Raw genomic sequence first — 14547 nt, 5'->3', positions numbered from 1 at the left:
GTCACAGACTCTGGGTGGGGAAACTGGAAAAGCAACTGTTTTCTGCTGTTTGCTGGGTTTCTGGGGTCTCCTCCCCACCCACCCCTCACTGTCCCCATCCTGGTGCTGGAGGACCCGCTGCTGAGGTGGTTTCCTCTCCATGCCTGGAGGGACTGGAATGCAGAAGGGCAGGCTGAGGTGGAGCTGCAAGGCTGCTTGGTCTCACAGGGAGGGTCCATTTCAGGACCCCAGGCCTGAAGTCACCAGCCTCTGAGCAGCCTCAGAAGTCAAGTGGTAGCTTGTCGGCCAGATTCCAGAGGGAGTGAGGGATTAGACTCCTCCTCTCGATGCGGGAGTGCAAGGTCACAGGGCAGAGGAGTACAGTGATTTCCTCATGGCCATCTTTGGAAAATACAATCTGCCAGACTCATGGATTTTGTATATTTTAAAAATTTACCTATAATGAGATGGTAGTTTTCATATGCACTGATCACACATAAAGTCTCAGTTATATATCAAATTAGTTAGGTTATCTAAGGTCACAAAAAATAGTTATGTAACTTCGATAGTAACAAAAACAGCTAACATTTGTTGAGAGCATCCTATGCGCCAGAGGTACCACTAGACATTGTGTCTACATTTCCTCATTTCATTTACAATATAAGGTACTTTTCTTCTTATAATTCCATTTTCTCATATAATAACTTGCACCAGCCCAACATTTGAAAATCTTTTGGTGATGTAATTCTCTCCATTAAGTCATGACTATATTTGTTAGCTTTAATAAGCAACTGCTGTGAGCAAATGGGATACCAATTTTTAAACACTATAGAACTTAATTCTGAATGATAAACACAGTGAGCCCAAATTTTCTTCTCAAAACAATTTAACATATGTGCCCATTATAAGACAATTCCCATTTTCTCATGAGAACATCCTAAAAATGTTTTGCCCAATTAGAAAATATGAACTTATAGGGATGTAGGTGAATTAGACAAATGTCTATTTATAATACTCAGTTACACATAAACATTTTAACGTCTTTCATGATGTAAAAAGATATATTAAATTAGAAATTCTTCTTTTTTCTCTTTTTATTAAAAATTCTTCCCGTGTAGTTTCTATATCAGTTTCTTCAGCATTGCTGAAGCCACTTCTTGGAAACATCTCACCTGGCTTTCTAGAGTACATTGTGTTCACTTCTAAGTTTTAAAAGATAAACCTCTTTTAAATCTGTTTAAGAAGTCTGTCATTGCAAATTTTACTTCCAGCTTCAAAAACCCGTTACCTCGTTTTTCTTCTAAGAATATTTTTATGGTTTCCACCATGTAATCACAAATTCTATTGTTTGTAAAAGTGATTGTTAAAAGTCTTGTTTCATGGTAGCTAACATTTGAAATTATGAGGTCTCACCCTCATATATAATAAATAATCTCTGTTAGATTTCTTTACCTCCTTTTATTTTCCCTTTTTAAACTGATCTGGTAGGTGACCTCTATAAACATCCCATAAATATCTCAAATTAACTCTGACTGTGTGTCAATACTATGCTGTTTAAAGTTAAGTAATGGAGAGTCTTCCAAATACAAGAAACTTTGTAAAGACTTTGCGAAGATTCAAATTAGGAATACTGATTTTTTTTCTGAGGACTAATTTTGAAAAAAACACATAGTCATGTATGTACAGCAACTGAAACTTTAGAAAATGGAAATAGAAGTCATGGGAGTGGGGAGTTTTTTCCTTTGCAATTTTCCTTTTAATTTTTAACTGTGGTAAAATGCACATAACATCAACTTTACCATCATCACCATTTTAAAGTGTACAGTTCAGTGATAATAAGTACATTCATGTTGTTGTGCAAGTATCCCCACCACCCATCTCCAGAACCCTTTCCATGTTGCAAACTGGAAATCTGTAACCACTAAATGCTAACTCCCCATTCCCTGCTCCCTGCAACCCCAGGCAGCCACTATTCTACTCTCTGTCTCTATGAATTTGACTACCCTAGGTACCTCATTAAATAGGATCATATAGTATTTGTCTTTTTGGCTTATTTCACTCAGCATAATTGTTACTGAATGCAAGTCTGTGTGCCCCACGCACAGTGAGGCCAAGCAAACCAAAATGGAGTTTGGAGTGGAGAAAGGTTTATTGCAGGGACATGCAAGGAGACAGGTGGCTTGTGTCCCCCAAATCCCAAACTCCTCAAAGTGCTGGAGATGTACCCGAACCCACGTTTGTCTGAAACCAGAATTTATGCTTGTCTCATTAGCTCTTGCTGTCTGTTAGGTATAAAACACCTCATTTTCCACTCCATGTGATTTGCAAAGTACTTTCAATACAGTATCTCATGTATTCAATGCAGCAATCCTATGAATGGTTAGAATCAGTATTATCCAGATTCATATTTTATCAGTGGAGGAAACTGTTACTTATAGAGTCATGTGCTCATAAAACAAGCTAGAAGCAGAACTAGTGTTACCAAGTCCAAGCTTATAGTGCTTGCCCCATGACAGGCCAATAAATTGAGAGGTGAGGTGTTGGGGCAAGGAATAACGACTTTATTTGGAAAGCCCGCAGACCAAGAAGGTGGTGGACTCATGTCCCAAAGAATTGTCTTGCCTGAGGTAGAATTCAGGCTTCTTTTATACTGAAATGGGAGGAAGTAAAGTCAAACATTTCCTGGTTCCAGCCAGCCTCCAGAGGGGACGTGTTAATTTCCTCCTTCCTGCAGTCATTCACAGGTGGGCCTGGTCAGGATGTTTCCTGTGAGCTAAACAAAGGTATTTTAGCTTAATGCTCATTACCTGGGAGGCAGGGTTCCCAGAGATGGGCCATTATGTATACTTTAAACTTATAGGCAACATCCCTTTAGTGATTAACTTGTAATAGAATACAGAGTTTCTTCCCTATTACTCTAGGACACAAACCCAGAGTACCTAGACCCAGAGTACCTCTTACTTTCCCGTGTTCCCTTTTACTGTCCTGGGCAGCTTATGTAGGGAAGTTCTCTGGCCTCATTAAGTCAAAGTTAGATGTTAACATTTGTAGACCCTCTTTTGATGAAAGCTCAGGGGATATACAGTGCTTTCTAATTTATATTTAGTCAGCTTGGCAAAGGGCATGATGTCTATCATTCCCTTCCTTATCCAATACTAGATCGAAAGGTTATATTCGTTAATAGAATTCAGGAAGTCATTCTTCAAATCCTGATTGGATGATACTGTGTGCCAGGCGCTGTGCTTAGGGCTGGAAACACTGAGATAAAGAAATGAGGCATCGTCCTTGTCTCCAAGAAGTTCACACTATAGCAGAAATATAACACAAAAACAGATAATAACCCGCAATGAAGCAGAAAAAAGCTTCTCAGAAGAGGAGGTGACATATGATCTATATCTTAGGGACGGGCAGGATTTCACCTAGAAGAGGAAGAGTTAAATAATGTGGTTTATCCTTTGTGGAACCACAAGGAAACTTTCATCCAGTTTTAGCTGCCTGAAGGAAATGTTTAGATACACCTTCTGTTTTGTTTGAATGCTTAAGTTTTGCCCACGTGGCTTGACTGAATTGATCAAAAATCTAGATAATTCAGATTTGTATGACTTGGAATCATCAATATGGGCAGTTGATGGATGAGCATTCTGATTGCTCTTGCAGGTGATCCAATCATGTCTTTGAGGATGTGGAAGTAATCATAAGGACCGTACCATATTTTCGTCATTCTGACAGTCGTTATCGCTGGTTGGAATTGATTGGGTGGTCGTTTAGATAGTTGCTGGACTGTCTCCATGTGTATCGTTATTCTACAGGGAGAAAGAGGCCCCCAAGGTCTTCCTGGACCCCGAGGTGAGGAAGGATGCTGGGGTATGAGAGGACCCAAGGTGAGTGTGACCTTAAGCTGTGGAATTCTTTCCCTATCTCTGTTTTATCCCTTAGGTTTGAGAGAAATCTTAATTCTTCAGCATAACTATGATGTTTTAGCTTTTTCTCAGTTTGAGGGTTTCCCAGAAGTAGAGCCTGAGAAAAGGAAACAAGTGTAAATAGTTTATTGGGAGGGTACCAAAGTAAACACTGGTAGGGGAGTAGAGAAGTTAGACAGGTGGCCTAAAAAGGGTGCCTTATCATTCAATTACCACTGTGGGTGGAGAGAGCTTAGTCCTGCTGGGGAACAGTAGGAGCCAGTGTGGAAGAACGTGCTCCTCTATGTTATTCCACTCGAGGGGTGAGGGAGTTGGGGTATTCATACACCAAATCCTGTCAGGCATTAGCTGAGGGCTGCTTCCAGGGGATATTAATTCCCCAGCACTTCTGGCCTATCCTGTGCATGGACAGACTCTGGTCCCAGGAAAACACCCTCAGGAGAAGAGTCACAAAACTGGCAGTTGGAAGTTGGGCTTGAGAACGATGAAATATTAAAGGCTAAAGGGATAACGAGTGGAGCAGCTTTTTTTTAGTGTTTGCCTTAAATGTCCCTTAACCTTCCAGGATAAGAGAATCTCCTTTAGTAAGGCCAGAAAGTTTTGTCTACAACCTCAGAATCCTACAGAGTTTTTCTGATCACCGTGACCATAGTCTGTATATTCTAACAAGTTTCTCTTTCAATTAATTTGTCCTGTTGTTCTTGGAAGCCTTCTCATGCTTGTTAGCCAGTGTGTTCTCATTTTTGTTTGACAAAATATGATTGTTATAATAAGTGGCAAGTCACTACTGTTTCCAGCTCACCCCTACTGTGTGAGGATATACAGGGTGCAATTTTCTTCACATCACAGGTGCAGGGGAATGGTAGTAATCAGAATGCTGCGATGTCCACTATGGTTTGCTGGAGGAGAAATCTTCATTTTGATCTAAAAATTACATTTTCTTGAAATTAAGGAACACATGGTTTCCTAAATGAAACAATGGTTTAAAAGTCTTATTCAAGCTCAGTTGCTTTTATTTCTTCTTAATTTTAGGGAGTGAGTGGATTTTCAAGAGAAAAGGTGAGTGACCTTCCTTACTCTTCTCAAACTGGAGAACAGATTCTTTGGGAACTGCAATACCAAGTTCATTTGTTTTTCCTTGCTTGAGTGAGGTGGGGCTTAAAACTTTTAGAAAAGGGGATATGTCAGATGCTATTAATGGCCAAACTGCCACGCTAATGAATGGCTATTTGTAAGGCATGTATTTCAGGTTTAAGGTAGAGATCTATATGATAATTTTCAAGGCTTGCTAACTATATAATTACTGAGCCACCAGTTTATCATGTTTATTTGGAAGAGTTGGTCCTGAAATCAAGGTGTGGTCAGGAGGGTCTGGTCAAGCTGGGTGTCAGGTGGGAGAGGGATGCTAGGACAGGGCTGGTATAATAGAGAATGACTGTATATTCAGATTCAGAAGCAAAGTATCCACTTGCTCATTCATTCATTCATTCATTCAAAAAACATTTACTAGGTACCTTCTCTGTTCCCACATTATCCTTGGGAATGTTTACAAAGTGGTGAACAGGTCAGACAAGGGCTGATAGAACTCCTTTATTCAGGTCTCCTGGTACCACTGATCCACCCCTATGGCCTGTGCCAAACACGGCATGTAATTTTAGTCCAAGAGTTTCGTATGCTTATTTTCATGCACTAACTCAGCTGTACTTTTGCTAAAGAAATGCCTGAAACTTGATTTCCTTGTGCGGCCAGTAGGAGTAAATCAACCAACCATCCCACACATGTGAAATGCATCTTATTCTGCTTGCAAAACTCCAAATATTTTTCTTCAAAAGATGCTTTATAATAAATATATTAACTGTCATTTTGAGATAGTTGGCAAAACGAAGGGTCCATAATTTGAAAGTGATGCAATACTTGATGAACTGTCACAATGCAGCTGCCAGTTTTTTTGCTCTCATGACTAGTTAGCCTGTTTTTCAGTTCTTTTCTAAAGAAGTTTATCTTTTAATTGTCTTTCAAAATGCACACACACACATACACACCCATTTAATTCCTACTTATTCTGCCATCTTCCAAGTTTCCATTATGCAGATTAATTCAGGCATATTTGCCAGTCTTTTTAAATAAAAAAAAAGTCAATGGCATATTCTCAGGCTACTTTTGTGTGCCTTAGCTTCAGAATAAAAGAATGTAAAACTATGAAAAAAAAGTCAGTGGCAAAAGGACCAACGTTAGCATGTAGACACCCATGAGAAATGTTTCATTCAGTTCTGTGAGTTACAGTACTTGTCCCTGTGTAAAAGTTTAAAAGGAAGTCTTTTTGTCCATTCAAAATCCTAGTTCCTTTTTCTTCTTATCTTTTTCTTTAGCACCCGAAACTGTCAGAAAAAACAGTATATAATGCTACTATCCATTTCAGGAAGAAAGTTAACTATTGCTTTTTAATACTTGAATGCAGTATACAAATGTTGTTTTGGAAGGTCTAGGTTCTTCTACCAACTGAGAATGATATTAGCAAGGAAATTAACATCAAAGCAATAACCATGTAACATGGTCCTCCTGTCCCTAACATTCTCATCTTCCTTTGCTCCACAGGGCAATCCTGGTGAGGAAGGTCCTGATGGCTTGGATGGAGAACAGGTACAGAAAGTTTCTCATTTTTTGTCCCCAGCCCCTCCCTGCCCCCACTAGTTTGGCATTAATACTCTCTATATGTGTCATGATTAGTCTAGAAATTTAAATAAACATGCATGCTCAAAAATGTCTAAAGTTAATTTATATATTTGCTATTATCTTCAAAATACAAGGACCTTAGAAACTTAGCTCCCATGTCTCATATTATTGTCCAGTATTTTATTTCCATGTTTTCATTTTGTTAATTTACACTGATGAGATGTTGTTATAATTATTGCTTTATTTATGCCAGATGCTTATCTGACTTTACCCTCATTTTTATTACTATCACTGATGCCTTCAAAAAAGCATGAAAAGATGATGTTTCTTTTGCCTAGGTACAACTTTTAGAGTTTTTCTTTAATGAAGGTTGTAAACTCCCTGGGTTGTTTTTTTTTTTTCATGAAAAATCTCATGATCTCACCCTTTTTCTTGAGAGATTGTTCTTGAGTAAACCATTTTCTCTCAGCACTTTGGAAATGTAATTTTATATTCTCCTGTCTTCTCTTTCATTTTTGCTGTTAAGAAGTTATCCATAAAATAATTGTTGTTCCTTTGTCAGCAGTTTTAAAAAAAATATCAGGCTGCTTTACAAATTTCCTTTTGTTTCTAGTTTTCTGCTGTTTCAATATGATGTGTCCAGGTGTGGATTTCTTTCCATTTATCCTGTTTGGGACTTATTAGGCTTTTGAATCTGAGCATTTGTACCTTCTCTAAGTTTTTGAAAATCCTTAACAGATTATCATTTTGAAGTTTTTAATTTTCCAATTTTCTCTATGATCTCCTCATGGAAGTCTAATTAAACTTTTGCAGACCTTCTCATTTTATCATCAATATCTCTTAGCCTCTCTTTCATATTTTCTATTTATTTATCTTTCTGTGCTGCATTCTGAATAATTTCTTCAGCTTCTAGCTCACCAATCCTTATGTCACTTGTGTTTAACATAGCATTTAAACTGTCAATTGGATTTTTAATTTAGGTTATTCTAATTTTCACTTCAAGAAGTTCTATTTGATTCTCTCTCAAATCTGCTTGGTCCTTTTTTTAAAAAAATGTAGTGGCTTGTTTTTTTTTAACTCATTCTTTTTGGTTATTTAAATGTATTAAAGATTTTACATTATGATAATTCTGATATCTATAGTCACTCCAAGTCTGATTTGTTGTCTGTTGGTTCTGCTGGCTTCTCCCTCATGGTGTCTCCCTCATGTGTGTTGTGACTTGATTGAAGCTTATTTTTGATGGAACTTTATCTGCGAGAAGACACTGAGGCCTGAGTGGGGATTGTTTGCTTCTGCTATGTACTTGGTGATGCTACCTCCTGCGACCACTTTAAGATAAATGTGGTTTTTCACATCACACATTTACAGAGTGAACAGAAGTCCTTAAGGCAGCCAATGGCTATGACTTCCCTAGATTCCTGCTTTCTGTTTATTTTGAACTCTAAGGATTTCTCTTTTTCTTTATCAGCTCATGGATGTATGTAAGGTGTAATTTAATTTGTTATCTGGATTTTAAATTGTTTTTCAAAGAGAAGATTGTTCAGGGCATCTAGTCTGTTGCACAGTCAGATTTAGAACTTTCTGCTCTTGGCTAGAATGCGAAAGTACGTGAAAAAAGTTTCTGGTGTGACTAATGTAACAAGGATTCTTTGCATGTTTATTTTTCTTTTTCCAGGGTTATCATGGAGTCCCAGGGTCATCTGGAGAAAAAGGAAATTGGGGAAATAGGGTAAAGTGTGAGGATATTCTTCTCTCTTTTTTCTCATATTCCTGCTGCATAAACTGACCTTGACAGTTTATTTTTAAGCTCTGACAAAGAATCATCTAGTGGCTTTAGTACTAGATTGTGAGGTAAAGGGCAGTAAATATTAGACAAGTATTTGGAATCTTTACTGAAGGCCTGACTCTGCTGATAGTGAAACAAGTAATGTAAACCAAGTTACTTAACCTTTTGTGCTTTATTATGTGCATCATTCCCTATCATCTCAGAAGATTTTCGTGGCACCCTGTCGCTAATGATTTAGTCTGACATCCAAGGCCTTTCAACCACATCCTTCACTAATCTCAGTCAAGAACTGTCCTTCCAGCCAGACTGTACTTCTCACTGTGCCATGCAGATTCCTTCTGCATGCCCACCTCTGTGTCTCGGTCTGTGCTAGGTACCCCATCCTGTAATGCCTTTTCCTGCCTCCATCTTTTTAAAAAATATTTTTAAATTTTTTTGAAGTGTAATTGATTTGCAATGTTGTGTTAATTTCTGCTGTACAGCGAAGTGATTCAGCTATACATATACATTCTTTTTCATATTCTTTTCCATTATGGTTTATCACAGGGCATCGCATATAGTTATCTGTGTAATATAGTAGGACCTTGTTGTTTATCCATTCTCTATATAATAGTTTGTATCTTCTAACCCAGACTCCCACTCCATCCCTCCCCTAATCCCTCCCTGCCTTCATCTTCAATGTTTATTTGAATATCACTTTTTCTTCAATTTCCATCTCCTCTCTTTCTTCCTTGTGATGCCCTCCTTGACCATGTCAGTCTGAAGTGATCTCCCCCTTCTCTACATCCTTCCAATGTACACTGTTTGCACTATCTGCTTGACATTATCTTTCTGTGTAAGGGAAAGCAGATACCTGGCGTATGTACTGCCACTCTCCCTTCCTGTGCCCATGGTAGACATTACTTACCAATTATGGACTCCAGCCTGAAGGATCCATCTCAACACAGCACTATAATCAGCTTCTGTTGATTCACTGGATTAGGTAAAGGAGGTGAAATTTATTTACTTATTTTTTTTATCCCTCATGGAATTAGAGCAATGCTTTTACCCCAAGGTGTGCATAGATTTCTTGATAAGTAAAACAGAGAGCCACAAGACATGGCTCTTTATTGAGGTTCAATTTCCAACCTGCAGTTTGTGGATCAGATTTTGGAGAAGGTGGAGCACACCACACTTCCTTCAAGACTGGAGAGCCTTCATTTTCCACCAAATTTTGTTAAACTCAATAAAAACCTGTAAAGTGCTTCCTACTTGTAGGGCATTTTGGTAGACACAGAGAAGAGTTCAAAGGTAAATAAGTCATGGTTATGACCAACAAAGAGCTGGTTAACTGGTGCAGGAGATAAGATTTGTACAGGAAGAGCCCTAATGCAAGGTAGGATAAAATAAAATCTGTAAGAGCGAGACCTTCAAGATGGCGGAGGAGTAAGACATGGAGATCACCTTCCTCCCCACAAATACATCAGAAATACATCTACATGTGGAACAACTCCTACAGAACCCCTACTGAACACTGGCAGAAGACTTCAGACTTCCAAAAAGAGATATATATATTTTTCCCTTTTTCTCTTTTTGTGAGTGTGTATGTGTATGCTTCTTTGTGTGATTTGTCTGTATAGCTTATCTTTTACCATTTGTCCTAGGGTTCTGACTTTCTATTGTTTTTTTTTTTTTAGTTTAGATTTTAGTGCTTGTTATAATTGGGGGATTTGCTTTTTGGTTTGGTTGCTCTCTTCTTCGTTTCTTTCTTTTTTCTTTTTTTTATTACTATTTAATTTTAATTTTAAAAACTTTATTTTATTATATTTATATTTTTCTTTCTTTCCTTTTTTCTCCTTTTCTTCTGAGCCATGTGGCTGACAGGGTCTTGGTGCTCTGGCCAGCTGTCAGGTCTGTGCCTCTGAGGTGGGAGAGCCAACTTCAGGACACTGGTCCACAAGAGACCTCCCAGCTCCATGTAATATCAAATGGTGAAAGCTCTCCCAGAGATCTCCATTTCAATGCTAAAACCCAGCTCCACTCAATGACCAGCAAGCTACAGTGCTGGACACCATATGCCAAACAACGAGAAAGATAGGAGCACAACCCCACCCATTAGCACAGAGGTTGCCTAAAATCAAAATAAGGTAACAGACACCCCAAAACACACCACCAGACATGGTCCTGCCCACCAGAAAGAGAAGATCCAGCCTCATCAACCAGAACACAGGCACCAGTCCCCTCCACCAGGAAGCCTACAAAACCAATTGAACGAAATTTAACCACTGGGGGCAGACACCAAAAACAATGTGAAAAGGAGACCCCAAACAGAGTAAGATAAGCAAAATGAGAAGACAGAGAAACACACAGCAGATCCCACCAGACCTAAAAAATGAAGAGTAAATAGGTGTCTACCTGGAAAAGAATTCAGAGTAATGATAGTAAAGATGATCCAAAACCTTGGAAATAGAAAGCAGAAAATAAAAGCAACATTGAACAAGGACCTAGAAGAACTAAAGAGCAAACAAACAATGATGAACAACACAATAAATGAAATAAAAATTTTCTAGAAGGAATCAATAGCAGAATAACTGAGGCAGAAGAACTCATAAGTGACCTGGAAGATAAAATAGTGGAAATAACTACTGCAGAGCAGAATAAAGAAAAAAGAATGAAAAGGATTGAGGACAGCCTCAGAGAACTCTGGGACAACATTAAATATACCAACATTCAAATTATAGGGGTCCAAGAAGAAGAAGAGAAAAAGAAAGGGACTGAGAAAATATTTGAAGAGACTATAGTTGAAAACTTCCTTAATATGGGAAAGGAAATAGTCAGTCAAGTCCAGGAAGTGCAGAGAGTCCAATACAGGATAAATCCATGGAGAAACATGCCAAGACACATACTAATTAAACTGTCAAAAATTAAATACAAAGAAAAAATATTAAAAGCAGCAAGCGAAAAACATCCAATAGCATACAAGGGAATCCCCATAAGGTTAACAGCTGATCTTTCAGCAGAAACTCTGCAAGCCAGAAAGGAGTGGCTGGACATATTTAAAGTGATGAAAGGGAAAAAACTACAGCTAAGATTACTGTACACAGCAAGGCTCTCATTCCGATTTGACAGAGAAATTAAAACATTTACAGACAAGCAAAAGCTAGGAGAATTCAACACCACCAAACCAGCTTTACAACAACTGCTAAAGGAACTGCTCTGGGAAGAAACAACAAAAGAAGGAAAAGACCTAAAATAACAAACCCAAAACAATTAAGAAAATGTTAATAGGAATATACATATCATTAACTACCTTAAATGTAAATGGATTAGATGATCGAATCAAAAGACATAGACTGGCTGAATGGATACCAAAACAAGACCCATATATATGCTGTTGACAAGAGACCCACTTCAGACCTAGGGACACATACAGACTGAAAGTGAAAGGATGGAAAAAGATATTCCATGCAAATGGAAATCAAAAGAAAGCTGCAGGAGCAATTCTCATATCAGACAAAATAGATTTTTAAATAAAGACTATTACAAGAGACAAAGAAGGACACTACATAATGATCAAGGGATCAATCAAAGAAGAAGATATAACAATTGTGAATATTTATGCACCCAGCATAGGAGCACCTCAATACATAAGGCAAATGCTAACAACCATAAGAGGGGAAATCGACAGTAACATAATCATAGTAGGGGGCTTTAAAACCCCACTTTCACCAATGGAAAGATCATCCGAAATGAAAATAAATAAGGAAACACAAGCTTTAAATGATACATTAAACAAGATGGACTTAATTGGTATTTATAGGACATTCCATTCGAAAACAACAGAGTACACTTTCTTCTCAAGTGCTTATGGAACATTCTCCAGGACAGATCATATCTTGCATCACAAATCAAGCCCTGATAAATTTAAGAAAATTGAAATCATATCAAGTATCTTTTCTGAATACAACGCTAGGAAACTAGATATCAATTACAGGAAAAAATCTGTAAAAATTACAAACACATGGAGGCTAAACAATACACTACTAAATAACCAAGAGATCACTGAAGAAATCAAAGAGGAAATAAAAAATACCAAGAAAAAAATGACAATGAAAACACGACCACCCCAAACATATGGGATGCAGCAAAAGCAGTTCTAAGAGGGAAGTTTATAGCAATACAATCCTACCTCAAGAAACAAGAAACATCTCAAATAAAAAACCTAACCTTACACCTAAAGCAATTAGAGAAAGAGGAACAAAAATACCCCAAAGTTAGTAGAAGAAAAGAAATCATAAAGATCAGGTCAGAAATAAATGAAAAAGAAATGAAGGAAACAATAGCAAAGATCAGTAAAATTAAAGCTTGTTCATTGAGAAGGTAAAAAAAAATTGATAAACCATTAGCCAGACGCATCAAGAAAAAAAGGGAGAAGACTCAAATCAATAGAATTAGAAATGAAAAAGGAGACATAATAACTGACACTGCAGAAATACAAAGGATGATGAGAGATTACTACAAGCAACTATATGCCAATAAAATGGACAACCTGGAAGAAATGGACAAATTCATAGAAAAGCACAACCTTCCCAGACTGAAGCAGGTAGAAATAGAAAATATAAACAGAGCAATCAAAAGAACTGGTATTGAGACTGTGATTAAAAATCTTCCAACAAACAAAAGCCCAGGACCAGATGGCTTCACAGGTGAATTCTATCAAACATTTAGAGAAGAGATAACACCTCTCTTTTTCAAGCTCTTCCAAAATACAGAATAGGGAGGAGCACTGCCAAACTCATTCTATGAGGCCACCATCACCCTGATACCAAAAGCAGACAAAGATGTCACAAAGAAAGAAAACTACAGGCCAATATCACTGATGAACATAGATGCAAAAAGCCTCAACAAATACTAGCAAACAGAATCCAACAGCACATAAAAGGATCATACACCATGATCAAGTGGGTTTTATCTCAGGAATGCAAGGATTCTTCAACATACACAAGTCAATCAATTTGGTAAACCATATTAACAAACTGAAGGAGGAAAACCATATAATCATCTCAATAGATGCAGAAAAAGTTTTTGACAAAATTCAACACCCATTTATGATAAAAACCCTCCAGAAAGTAGGCATAGAGGGAACTTGCCTCAACATAATAAAGGCCATATATGACAAACCCACAGCGAGCATCATTCTCAATGGTGAAAAACTGAAACCATTTCCACTAAGATCAGGAACAATACAAGGTTGCCCACTCTCACCACTCTTATTCAACATAGTTTTGGAAGTTCTAGCCACAGCAATCAGAGAAGAAAAAGAAATAAAAGGAATCCAAATCTGAAAAGAAGAAGTAAAGCTGTCACTGTTTGCAGATGACATGATACTATACATAGAGAATCCTAAAGATGCTACCAGAAAACTACTAGAGGTAATCAATGTTTGTGGTAAAGCAGCAGGATACAAAATTAATGCACAGAAATCTCTTGCATTCCCATAAACTAATGATGAAAAATCTGAAAGAGAAATTAAGGAAACACTCCCATCACCACTGCAACAAAAAGGATAAAATACCTAGGAATAAACCTACCTAAGGAGACAAAAGACCTGTATGCAGAAAACTATAAGACACTGATGAAAGAAGTTGAAGATGATACAAATAGATGGAGAGGTATACCATGTTCTTGGATTGTAAGAATCAACATTGTGAAAATGACTATACTACCCGAAGCAGTCTACAGATTCAATACAATCCCTATCAAACTACCAATGGCATTTTTCACAGAACTAGAAGAAGAAATTTCACAATTTGTATGGAAACTGAAAAGACCCCGTATAGCCAGTGCAATCTTGAGAAGGAAAAATTGAGCTGGAGGAATCAGGCTTCCAGACTTCGGACTATACTACAAAGCTAGAGTAATCAAGACAGTATGGCACTGGCACAAAAACAGAAATATAGGTCAATGGAACAGGGTAGAAAGCCCAGAGATATACCACGCACATAAGGTCTCCTTATTTTTGATAAAGGAAGCAAGAATATACAAAGGAGAAAAGACAGCCGCTTCAATAGGTGGTGCTGGGAAAACTGGACAGCTACATGTAAAAGAATGAAATTAGAACACTCCCTAACACCATACCAAAAAAATAAACTCAAAATGGATTAAAGACCTAAATGTAAGGCCAGACACTATAAAACTTTTAGAGGAAAA

General features: G+C 37.7%; 1 protein-coding gene across 1 annotated transcript in view; it reads left to right on the top strand.

Moving 5' to 3' along the window:
• Positions 1–14547, top strand: part of LOC102979304 (collagen alpha-4(VI) chain-like) — a 94339-nt gene that overhangs the window by 35919 nt on the left and 43873 nt on the right. Inside the window, 4 exon segments of the mRNA XM_024115177.2 lie at positions 3789–3860; positions 4932–4958; positions 6495–6539; positions 8248–8301. Coding sequence (XP_023970945.2) covers positions 3789–3860; positions 4932–4958; positions 6495–6539; positions 8248–8301 — 198 coding nt within the window.

This window comes from Physeter macrocephalus, chromosome 1, assembly GCF_002837175.3.
Source record: "Physeter macrocephalus isolate SW-GA chromosome 1, ASM283717v5, whole genome shotgun sequence".
Lineage (NCBI taxonomy): Eukaryota > Metazoa > Chordata > Mammalia > Artiodactyla > Physeteridae > Physeter > Physeter macrocephalus.
This window is presented reverse-complemented; position numbering and strand designations above follow the sequence as displayed.